This window comes from Salvelinus namaycush, chromosome 14, assembly GCF_016432855.1.
Source record: "Salvelinus namaycush isolate Seneca chromosome 14, SaNama_1.0, whole genome shotgun sequence".
NCBI classification, from domain to species: domain Eukaryota; kingdom Metazoa; phylum Chordata; class Actinopteri; order Salmoniformes; family Salmonidae; genus Salvelinus; species Salvelinus namaycush.
This window is the reverse complement of record NC_052320.1, coordinates 34,484,387-34,497,518: the sequence shown is the minus strand read 5'-3', so window position 1 is coordinate 34,497,518 and position 13,132 is coordinate 34,484,387. Positions and strand designations below refer to the sequence as shown.

At 39.7% G+C, this 13,132-nt stretch overlaps 1 protein-coding gene across 1 annotated transcript; it reads left to right on the top strand.

Moving 5' to 3' along the window:
* The first annotated feature begins 3,780 nt into the window (after window positions 1–3,780).
* Window positions 3,781–9,293, top strand: LOC120059430 (60S ribosomal protein L22-like). Its single transcript, XM_039008474.1, has 4 exons — window positions 3,781–3,878; window positions 4,425–4,547; window positions 4,843–4,967; window positions 9,103–9,293. Exons 1-4 carry the CDS (start codon window positions 3,867–3,869, stop codon window positions 9,245–9,247), a joined length of 405 nt encoding a protein of 134 aa, XP_038864402.1. The 5' UTR covers window positions 3,781–3,866; the 3' UTR covers window positions 9,248–9,293.
* The last annotated feature ends 3,839 nt before the right edge of the window (window positions 9,294–13,132 follow it).

Genomic DNA, 13,132 nt, shown 5'->3' with positions numbered 1-13,132 from the left:
CCCAAGCATACTTCCAAAGTTGTGGAAAAATGGCTTAATTCTTGTCAATAGGGGGGCGCTATTTTCACTTTGGAAAAAATCGTGCCCAATTTAAACGGCCTCGTACTCTATTCTAGATCATACAATATGCATATTATTATTACTATTGGATAGAAAACACTCTCAAGTTTCTAAAACTGTTTGAATTATATCTGTGAGTAAAACAGAACTCATTTGGCAGCAAACTTCCAGACAGGAAGTGAAAATTCTGAAAATGGGGCTCTGTTTCAGGGCCTGCCTATTCAACTGGCTTATATTTATCGATATACATGCACTTCATACGCCTTCCACTAGATGTCAACAGGCAGTGGAAGGTGGAATGGGGTGTCTAGCTTGATCTGAGGTCGAACAAGAGCTTTTGGAGTGGCAGGTCAGGAATTTCCTTTCTCTACCAAGGCGGCGAAGCACCTCCATATTGTCTTCTGATAAGCGTTCGGTATACACGGCTAATATCTCCGGCTCTGATTTTATTTGATACATGTGATAATAACATCGTAAAGTATGTTTTTTCAACCGAGTTTTATCAGATTATTCAACGTTTATTGGGACTTTTGGAGTTTTCCGTTCTTTGCGTCGAGAGAAAATGGGAACGTCATCAACATTGGCTAGCATTGTGGCGCGAATTCGACAGGAGAAAAGGACATTCTAAAACCAAACAACGATTTGTTCTGGACCAAGGACTCCTTGTACAAGATTCTGATGGAAGCTCAGCAATAGTAAGAACAATTTATGATGTTATTTCGTATTTCTGTGGAAAATGTTATTTCTATTCTCCGCCGTTTTGGCGGGCGCTGTCTCGCAATAACGCAAGCTGTTTGTTATGGTAAAGTTATTTTTAAAAATCTAATACGGCGGTTGCATTAAGAACCAGTGTATCTTTCATTTGCTGTACAACATGTATTTTTTAGTAAAGTTTATGATGAGTTCTTTGGTCAGATTAGGTGAGTGTCCAAAATAGCTCCTGACATTCTGGGGAAATGTTGCTACATTTTCACAATGTATAACCACGGTTTGCAGCTCTAAATATGCACATTTTCGAACAAAACATAAGTGTATTGTATAACCTGATGTCATAAGACTGTCATCTGATGAAGTTGTTCAAGGTTAGTGATTAATTTTATATCTTTTGATGGTTTTTGCGAATGCTATCTATGCGGTGAATAAATGCGTTTGTGTGTTTGGCTATTGTGGTAAGCTAATATAATGCTATATTCTGTTTTCGCTGTAAAACACTTAAAAAATCAGAAATATTGGCTGGATTCACAAGATGTTTATCTTTCATTTGCTGTACACCATGTATTTTTCATAAATGTTTTATGATGAGTATTTAGGTATTTCACGTTGCTCTCTGTAATTATTCTGGCTGCTTTGGTGATATTTTTGATGGTAGCTGCAATGTAAAACTATGATTTATACCTCAAATATGCACATTTTCGAACAAAACATAAATTTATTGTATAACATGTTATAAGACTGTCATCTGATGAAGTTGTTTCTTGGTTAGTGACTAATTATATCTCTATTTGGTCGGTTTTGTGATAGCTACCTATGCGGTAGAAACATGGTGAAAATATGCGGTTGAGTCTTTGGCTATTGTGGTTAGCTAATAGAAATACATATTGTGTTTTCGCTGTAAAACATTTTAAAAATCGGAAATGATGGCTGGATTCACAAGATGTTTATCTTTCATTTGCTGTATTGGACTTGTGATTTCATGAAAATTATATTATATGATATCCCTGTCCCGTTAGACTAGGCTATGCTAGTCAGCTTTTTTGATGAGGAGGATCCCGGATCCGGGATGGGTATCACTGAAAGGTTTTAAGGACAACAAAGTCAAGGTATTGGAATGTCCATCACAAAGCCCTGACCTCAATCCTATAGAAAATTTGTGGGCAGAACTGAAAAAGCATGTGCGAGCAAGGAGGCCTAAAAACCTGACTCGGTTACACCAGCTCTGTCAGGAGGAATGGGCCAAAACTCACCCAACGTATTGTGGGAAGCTTGTGGAAGGCTACCCGAAACATTTTAAGTTAAACAATTTAAACGCAACGCTAACAAATACTAATTGAGTGTATGTAAACTTATGACACACTGGGAATGTGATGAAAGAAATAGAAACTGAAATAAATCATTCTCTTTACTATTATTCTGACATTTCACACTCTTAAAATAAAGTGGTGATCCTAACTGACCTAAAACAGATAATTTTTACTATGATTAAATATCAGGAATTGTGAAAAATGGAATTTAAATGTATTTGGCTAAGGTGTATGTAAACTTCCGACTTCAAATGTATCTTTTAATTTGTCAAAGGTTATGTCACCTTGTTTGTCTGCCTCCCTGCTCACTATGCCAGAGTTCATTACATAACTTTTGGCAAGGAACTATAGCCCAGTATGGGTTGATTGTAATGAACAATGGGAAAGCAAGGTTTTGACAATTATGAAGGGACCAATCAGAGAGCAGGGTTATGACGACGTCATAGTGAAAGGACCAATCAGAGAGCAGGATTATGACAATGTCATTATTAAAGGAACAATCAGAGAGCAGGTTTTAAGATATTATTATGAAGGGACCAATCAGACAGCAAGGTCATGACGCTGTTGTAATGAAGGGACCAATCAGAGAGCTGGGTTATGATGATGTCATTATGAAAGTACCAATCAGAGAGCAGGGTTATGACATGACGCTATCATAATTAAGGGACTAATCAGAGAGCAACATTATGATGGACCAATCAGAGAGCAGAGTTTTGACAGTCATTATGATGGACCAATCATAATTTTCATTATGATACATATTAAACTGAGGGGACTGGCAATCGTGCACCAGATAGTAGCTACACACTGTACCGGTGATATGGGAACGCTTCTGCCAAGTTCACGTGCTAGTTGGAACTAAGAAACTCGGAAATGTCCGACTTGCTAACTGATTGAACGCAGCAGGTGTATAACTACAACCAATTAGCAAGTCGGAAATTTCCGAGTTTCCTAGTTCCGACTAGCACCTCAACGTGGCACTTCATACAGCCGTTAGGCCTACACCTTAGCTTAGCTAGTGGAAAGCCGTTGTAGCAATATTTTCAACTAACCTTTTCTTGCCAATACTTTCATTGTTCTTAATTCGGAAGAAACACGTCTCTTATAAATGTATGTGTCCAGTTGCAGGTGGAACTCCAAAAAAACAAATATTGAATCCACTTTTTGTTTCCATTGAGAAATGCCTCTTGCATGTGTGTAGATCTTTGTTCTGGTCGCACAGTCACTTCTACAATTTGGCCGCGTCGCATAGAAATTACTAGTTCCTACAAATATCAAATCAAATACGTTGGGAAATACAATATGTCTGGCAACTAAAATGACGATAACTCGTCTCTGAATATTCTCTGGTTTTTGGAGTACCACCTGCAATTGGACAGGATGTTAATAGAGACAAGTTTATTTCAGAGAGAAGGTTTGCTAAGATGTAACAGCTGTATATGGAGGCATTCAAATACTGTATCACCGTAGCGTGTAGCTAATTGTATAGCTACTTTTCAAAAGTCTTTGCATGTAAAACGCTGTAGGTTTTAGTCATTTAGCAGATGCTCTTATCCAGGGTGTTTGTATGTTATTTTGTTACAATTTGTAGAATGATGTATTGTTTCTATTGTACTAATTAATCTTTCAAATTGTATGGAATTTAAATAAAATAATGTTTGTTGAAAACAATAGTAATCGAACTCTGATTCAGTGATTCTATCGACTCAATCAGCGATTGATTTAACAGGCCGAAATGTAACGCACGCGCAAACCTAGTTCTTCCTTTCTGCTAAATTCTTCGCCATGGCTCCTGTGGTGGGTACAATCGCGTGTGAACAAGTTTACAAATATATACATGTTTCACACTTCAAACGACTGTACTTAATTTGTGTCATATTCGTATGAATAGGGGCATATTCGGAGGGGGGGCTTATGTCTTCGTTAATACTGCATTGGGTTTTGTTATTCACGAGGCCTGCTAATTTAGCTAGCGTAGAGATCCACCACGTTGTAGCTAGCTACAGAAAACTAGCTTAACGTTTTCCAGTTCGTTTTATAGTCAGCAGTAGTTAAGTGATAAAAGTATAGGCCTGGTTAGCTAACTGACTAAAGCTTCCGCTGAATTGGGAATTAACTGACGATAGACAGATCGCTAATTTAGTTGATGTCTGAGCGGTTGTAGCGCGTATGTTTGAACTAGAAGCCTAGCTAGTTAGATTCTAGACAGCTACCTAACTTGGTTACTAGAACTAGCAGGATGGCCTTTTAGAGCGATAGCTAGCTAATGACCTAGACAAGTAGCTAATCGGAGAAGCGTTGGTGGACGGTCTCATTTTATTTGTCTGTTAATCTGATTTGCAGAAGAAACAGAGCAACAAAAGCAACAAAGGCTCCAAGGGTGGCAAGAAGAAGAAGCAGGTCCTGAAGTTCACTCTGGACTGCACCCACCCTGTTGAAGATGGCATCATGGATGCTGCCAACTTTGTAAGTCGTTTTATACCTGTGCCTGGTTGCAGTGAAAATGAATATTTAAAAAAAAGTTTCACAAACACCCTTATTCGAGTCCCCTTTACTTTAGCCACAATCTTGAATTGTGTTTCAGCCTGTCCCTGGCAGTGGCACCCCTACCACTTGATTTAGTAAAAAGGACTGACTTTGGGAAACCCAGGACTGACTTTGGGAAACCCTGCACTACAGTAGTCATGTTGGGCAGCTGTCAATCTTTTGTTTTTGGGAAATTAGAAGTATATGCTTACACAGTATGTCTTAATGGTTATAGGAGCAGTTCCTTCAGGAGCGCATCAAGGTGAACGGGAAAGCTGGCAATCTGGGTGGCGGTGTGGTGTCTATTGAGAGGAGCAAGAGCAAGATCACTGTGTCCTCTGAGGTCCCCTTCTCCAAAAGGTACGGTAACTGCACTGGCAACTCAGCACTGGAGTAATGAATATTGCAATGCAAACAGAATTTGCATATTCATTCTTATTATAAAAAAAACACGATTTATAAAATGTTTCTTTCACCCAAGAAGTTTTGTTTTCATGTTTATGCTACAAAAACTTTCCTAAATGCTTACATCATGACAAAATAATTACTCATAAATTCATTACTTACACTTTCACACTGCTTACAATGGATAAATGACTTAATTTTGCTGGACCCCAGGAAGAGTCTAATGGGGATCAATAATAAATACATATATCTGTAATCTTTGTCTAGGTTGATGCCAATGTTGACTTTTGGCTATGTAGAATAAAACAATTAATAATTCCACTTATAAGGCATAACATACGGGGGTTGTTTATCTGCTGCTTCTGACATGCACCAGTAACATCATGTGCATTAATATACACTGAGTATACCAAACATTAACACCTTCCTAATATTGAGTTTTTTTTGTCTCCAGGCTTAAAAATCCTTCTTGAACCCGTTTCCTCCCCTTCATCTACACTGAAAATGTTAATTCGATTTTAGTGGATTTAACAAGTGACATCAAGAGCAGGTGTTCTTATTGTTTTGTATACTCAGTGAAAGTTTCCTCTCAGACTTCCCTGTTCAGTTTACCCACCCCTGCCGATGACTCCCCTAACTGCACGTTTAGAGTCCTGCACGGGTGTTGTTTGGAGCCACACTCACCCAACGCGGGTCACATAAATTCCCGAGCTCCACCTGTTCAGATTTTCACCAGGTCACGGATCAGCCCTCGGAACAATTATATTCAGGTGGGTTGGGTTGCGGTGAAAATCTGAACAGGTGGAGCTCGGGAATCAATTTATTGTATAATTTGTATGACTCCAGAGTAGTAGCCTAGGCTATTATTCCATTCCCTGCATGAATTGGTCTGCATGTCTATTCAACATTTGGATAAAAGGAAACAATGCCATGAACGACAATTTTATTTTCACAATGAAATGCGGCACATTGACAACTGAAATCACTCTGGGGGAAAATGGCCTTCTAATTAGCCTTCTTACCGAATGAAAGACTATAGCTGACAGCTTTACATTCAATATTGTTTAGATAATCAAATGGTTTAATTGAAATAAACAAATCGCAGAATCTAGGCTGCAAAAAGGCATTTTAGTAGGCTATACTCAAACATTTACCAGCCACACCGGTTTAAACTTGATATGGCCTAAATCAGTGGTCACCAACCAAAGTCAATATCACTTTCGCAGTCAAAAAGCAATCTAGGATCTACTGCTCAGATTTTAAAATTTTAACCTCATACAAACAGTTTTGTAGGAATGAGGTTTGGGCAGTAGGCCTAATGCATTATCAGAGCATATTGGCTATATGATTGGCCTGCCAATGTTGTTAATCAGACCATATTATATTTCAAAACTCAAGCTTTGATAACAAAATAGATCAGTTGTTTCAGCACTTGTGAGGCACTGTGGAGCATGAATTGAAATAATTGTCTTTTTTATTTTACTGGACTGATGGTACCTGCATCTGATGGTCAACGACGTCAAATCACCACGTCAGTGATCTTCAGGTGGAAAAGTCGGAGCTCTAGAAAGATGCCCGAGTTTCCGATTTGGAATTCCGAGTTGGATGACCATTCAAAACGATTTTTCCCATCTGGCTCTCACGGTCCCTGCTCTCTCCTTCCTTTCCTTCGGTGAGATTGACCAGAGGGGACACCGTCTTCTACCTCATGCACAAATTGATGTTGTTCCTATGACCAGAGAAAGTTAAATATTCCTTAATATTAAAATTGGCACGATGAGCTGCTAATAATAATAAAATGCAGGGCTATCAATACTTGGCTACTCATTCATTGCAGCTGCAGCCCGAGCGGAAGTACGGAGAAGCGCGTTTTGTAATAGGTAATAGTTTAATAAAAACAGTGACGGTGCTGAATATAAACTTAAACATGAACTCACTCATAAAAACAGCAGCTCTTTGCTGTATTCGTTGACAGTCTGTAGTCATGGTTTTAAAAGTTATTAAATCTTACATAGGCTAGTAGCCTATTCGACTTGGTTGTGGCCAGGCTCATGGAAGCTCTGTAGCCACGGTGATTTGAGCTATCCGATTGGGCAGCGCAGTAGGTGCACTCGATTTAGTTACAGATTTGCCGGTCCACCGGGTAGGTGGAGTTTGTCTCATGGGAACACTTTGCTTACCTGGAGCGCCTGACTTTTGAGTCAAGTGCACCTATCGCGATCGACTGGTTGGTGACCACTGGTCTAAATGAATGAAAGACTGATTTAACGTTATACTAATTTGATAATAGGCTTATATAGTTTATCGTAAACAAATACCTTCTTGCACTTTTTGCATCCATCTACCGGGTTGTTGTCCTTGTCCACAATGACTCCAAAATCCTTCCAAACTGGGAATTTCACTTGCGCAGCACCTGTTTCCAAGATGGTGTATTTCATAACCTTTCTTTTTATACATACATACATACAGTACCAGTCAAAAGTTTGGACACCTACTCATTCAAGAGTTTTTTTTAAAAATTATTATTATTATTTTTTGAATAATAGTGAAGACATCAAAACTATTAAATAACACATGGAATCATGTAGTAACCAAAAAAGTGTTAAACAAATCAAAATATATTTTAGATTCTTCAAAGTAACCACCCTTTGCCTTGATGACAGCTTTGTACATTCTTGGCAATCTTTCAACCAGCTTCACCTGGAATGCTTTTCCAAAAGTCTTGAAGGAGTTCCCACATATGCTGAGCACTTGTTGGCTGCTTTTCCTGAACTCTACGGTCTAACTCATCCCAAACCATCTCAATTGGGTTGAGGTTGGGTGATTTGTGGAGGCCAGGTCATCTGACGCAGCACTCCATCACTCTCCTTCTTGGTCAAATAGCCCTACACAGCCTGGAGGTGTGTTGGGTCATTGTACTGTTGAAAAACAAATGATAGTCCCACTAAGTGCAAACCAGATGGGATGGCGTATCGCTGCAGAATGCTGTGGTAGCCATGCTGGTTAAGTGTGCCTTGAATTCTAAATAAATCACATACAGTGTTCCCAGCAAAGCACCCCCACACAATAATACCACCTCCATGTTTCACAGTGGGAACCACACATGCAGAGATCATCCGTTCACCTACTCTGTGTCTCATAAAGACACGGCTGTTGGAACCAAAAATCTCAAATTTGGACTTATCAGACCAAAGGACAGATTTCCACCGGTCTAATGTTCATTGCTTTTTGTTTCTTGGCCCAAGCAAGTCTCTTCTTCTTATTGGTGTCCTTTAGTAGTGTTTTTTTTGCAGCAATTCCACCATGAAGACCTGATTCACGGAGTCTCCTCGGAACAGTTGATGTTGACGTGTCTGTTACTTGAACTCTGTGAAGCATTTAGTTGGGCTGCAGTCTGAGGCTGGTAACGCTAATGAACTTATCCTCTGCAGCAGAGGTAACTCTGGGTCTTCCTTTCCTGTGGCGGTCCTCATGAAAGCCAGTTTCATTTTCATCATAGCGCTTGATGGTTTTTGCGACTGCACTTGAAGATATCTTCCAGATTGACTGACCTTCATGTCTTAAAGTAATGAAGGACTGTCGTTTTTCTTTGCTTATTTGAGCTGTTCTTGCCATAATATGGACTTGGTCTTTTACCAAATAGGGCCATCTTCTGTATACTCCCCCTACCTTGTCACAACACAACTGATTGGCTCAAACGCATTAAGAAGGAAAGAAATTCTACAAATTAACTTTTAACATGACCTCATGAAGCTGGTTGAGAGAATGCCAAGAGTGTGCAAAGCTGTCATCAAGGCAAAGGGTGGCTACTTTGAAGAATCTCAAATATAAAATACATTTTGCTTTGTTTAAAAAACAATTGGTTACTACATTATTCCATATGTGTTATTTCATAGTTTTGATGTCTTTACTATAATTCTACAATGTAGAAAATATTTTAAAAATAAAAACCCCTGGGATGAGTAGGTGTCCATACTTTTGTCTGGTACTGTGTGTATATATTTTTTTCTTTACTAAGTTAGTATGTGTATTGCATTGGGGAAAAAGCCCAACCTCTCACATCTGAATGCCATCTGTCTCCTGTCTGCAGATATCTGAAATATCTGACCAAGAAGTACTTGAAGAAGAACAACCTTCGCGACTGGCTGCGTGTTGTGGCCAACACCAAGGAGAGCTACGAGCTGCGTTACTTCCAGATCAACCAGGATGAGGAGGAGGAAGAGGATGAGGATTAAACTTTGTCTGCTGGATTTTGTACATTCAATAAATTCTTAGAGTACTCCTGTTTTTTATTTTTTCTCTATGGTGACGAGACATGGAACGGGTATATTTACTAGGAAGCAAAAGGTCTAAAACAGGGAGGGACCTAGCTGAATTTGTCCAACAAGAAACACATTTTCATTGCAAAACGTTTTGCTGCGGTGTGCACTCCTGAATACACACTGTGGGTGACGATCACTCAACCTTGTGACAATGCAGTACAGTGCCTAGAGAAACTATTCAGACCCCTGGACTTATTCCACATTTTGTTACATCCTGAATTCAAAATAGATTAAATATACTTTTTCTCTCACCCATATACACACATTACACCATAAGGACTAAGTGAAAACAGGTTTTTAGACATCTTTGCAAATTTATTGAGAAAGAAATACAGAAATAGCTCATTTACATAAGTATTCACACCCCTGAGTCAAAACTTTGTAGAAGTTTTTCTGGCTAAGTCTAAGAGCTTTCCACACCTGGGTTGTGACATTTGCCCATTTTTAAAATTCATCCAGCTCTGTCAAATTAGCAGAGAATTGCTAGACAACCATTTTTAGGTCTTGCCATAGATTTTCAAGCAGATTTAAGTCAATAACTCGGCCACTCGAACAGCACTGTTTTCTTGGTAAATTACTTGTGTAGATTTAGCCTTGTTTTAGGCTTTTGTCCTGCTGAAAGGTGAGTTCAACTTCCAGAAAGCAGACAACCAGGTTTCTTCTTGTGCTTAGCTCCTATGTTTCATATTTTTTATCCTGAAAAACTCCAGTACTTAATGACTACAAGCATACCCATAACATGATGCAGCCACCACTATGCTTGAAAATATGGAGAGTGGTACTCGGTAAAGTGCTGTTTTGGATTTGCCACAAACAACACTTTGTATTTAGTGCCTTGATGCAAACAGGATGCATGTTTTGGAATATTCTGTACAGGCTTCCTTTTCACCCTGTCAACTAGGTTAGTATTGTAAGTAACAATGTTGTTGATCCATCCTCCATTATCTCCTATCACAGCCATTAAACAGCTTTAAAATCACCATTGGCCTCATGGGGAAATCTACGGTTTCCTTCCTCTCCGGCGACTGAGTTAGGAAGGACGCCTGTATCTTTGTAGTGACTGGTGTATTGATACAGCATTCAGTGTCATTAACTTATCCATGCTCAAAGGGATATTCAATGTCAGATTTTGTCATTTATCCATCTACCAATAGGTGCCCTTTACGAGGCATTGGAAAACCTCCCTGGTCTTTAATTGAAATTCATTGCTCAACTGAGTGACCTTAGATAATTGTATGTATGCGGTACAGAGATGAGGCAGTCATTAAAGAATCATGTTATACATAACTTGTGACTTAAGCACATTTTTACTCCTAAACTTATTTAGGATTCCCATAACAAAAGGGGTGGAATTCTTATGAATCAAGACATTTAAGCTTCTCATTTTTATTTAATTTGTACAAATTTAAACAATTCTGACATTATGGGGTGTTTGTACACAAGTGTAAAAAACAATGTAATACATTTTACATTCAGGCTGAAACAACTGTGTGAACAGGTATGAATACTTTCTGAAGGCACTAGATTCAGCTAGCCATAACTCCCAAAATGCAGACAAAACAGTCAACCTTCCACAATGTTAATCCAGCATAACCATCTGTAAATCATGAATCTCAAGTATTTGGCAGCTCAGAACCTGTGTACGGTGTGATATGCTCATTTGTAAATGGGGAAATTTGCCTGTCAGAATTAGTTAAATCAGATTGGTGCTAGAAGTGTGACCCGAAATCAAGCCATGGAGTGCACATCATCGGTATGTACAAGAAACTTGCCCATCTGTACGATCCCAGTCATCTACTCCTAGCTCATCCAAAATACGGTGGATGATTGGTCAGCAGATGGATGCATACTAACTGCTACATACAGTGGTCAAAACCAGGCTGTTGACAGCAGTGATGACAAGATTTACTGGCCTACATTAGCTTTTAACCCCTCTTGAAGCGGGGGGAAGGCAGGAGGGCAGGCAATGTCAGAACAGACTGAACAAAATCAACCAATTTAATTAACCTTTACCATTTCCACATTTGAAATGTAAAAAACATGCAGGCCTTCTGACCCAGACACCAAAACAAATTAAGAAAAACAACCAGTCTTGATTTAAAACTAGGATAACCACACTCTGTTAACCATTTGCACTAAAAGAGTCGCAAAACCACATTCATGCTGGTTTTCATTGCCAAGATTGCAGTGCCCACACCTGGATTCCCAGGCTAAAAGGAGTCACTGAGGTGAAAAAAGTCTGGAATGACAAGCAGATACTGGCCTGAGGGACAGTTGCGCATCCTCAACACCAACATTTAATCATACAAGTGAAGAGATTAACCAAAGAATGTAACATAAGTCAATGGCCGGAGAGCATCAACTTGATGGCACAATGTCTCAGATCCCGATTGTGTTCTGACAATGCATACAGATCGACCTGACAAAGAGTAATACTGCCATGGACTTCATGAACAAAGAAAATGTAATTGGTCTTTGGGAACAAACACAAAAAGAACTGACTTGTTTTTTGAAGTGTTTGCATACATATTCATAAGAGCCCACCCTCCCCAGCCATCCATCAAGCCTTACAAAGGTGACCTAAAGGGGAGGTGCATTCTGGAGAAAATCTGTTGACAAATGGTAAGGTTGCTGGATGGTGCCACATCAGAGGGGGCCTGGGTTGTACTCTGGCAGCTTCTTGAGCTTCTCTTGTTCCTGTGGAGTATCCTGTCTGGCGATGACCAGGCAGTGTGCGTATCCCATCACCACCTAAAACCACAAACACCCAAATGTTTCAGCCCAAAGAGATGCACCTAAATGCAGTTCCCATCTACAGATTACATAAGTGGGAATTCAAATTCATCACTATTTTCATTTTCTGTTGCTGCTCCACACCTGTTCAGTGTAAACTCCATCCAGGGTCTTCACCTCCTGAGCAGTAGTGGAGGACTTGGCCTTGTTGTCTCCGTATCCCTGTAACAAACACAAAACCCATGTCATAAGAGGTGAAGCCGGAACAGGTGTGCCAATTCAGCAGTCTCTTGAGCACACAAGTACATTTCTATACTGAACACAAATATAAAACGCAACATTTTCAAAGATTTGAGAGTTACAGTTCATATAAGGAAATCAGTCAATTGAAATAAATTCATTAAGCCCTAATCTATGGATTTCACATGACTGGGCAGGGGTGAAGCCATGGGTGGGCCTTGGAGGGCATAGGCCTAACCACTTGGCAGCCAGGCCCAGCCAACCAGAATGCGTTTTTCCTTACAAAAAGGCTATATTACAGACAGAAATACTCCTCAGCCCCGCCCCCCTCAGATCCTCCCGCAGGTGAAGAAGCCGGATGTGGAGGTCCTGGGCTGGCGTGGTTACACGTGGTCTGTGGTTGCGTGGCCAATTGGACATACTGCCAAATTCTCTAAAACGACAGAGGCAGCTTACGGTAGAGAAATTAACATTCAATTATCTGGCAACAGCTCTGGTAGACATTCCTGCAGTCAGCATGCCAATTGCACGCTCCCTCAAAACTTGAGGTATCTGTGGCATGGTGTTGTGTGACTATAAACTGCACATTTTGAAGTGGCCTTTTACTGTCCCCAGCACAAGGTGCAGTTGTATAATTATCATAATTAATCAGCTTCTTGATATGCCACACCTGTCAGGTGGATGGATTATCTTGTCAAACAACAAATGCTCACTAACAGGGATGTAAACAAATTTATGCACAAAATTTGAGAGAAAAGACTTTACATGTTCCGTTTATATTTTTGTTCAGTGTATAATTGTATAGCACTTTGGTTTTGAGAAATG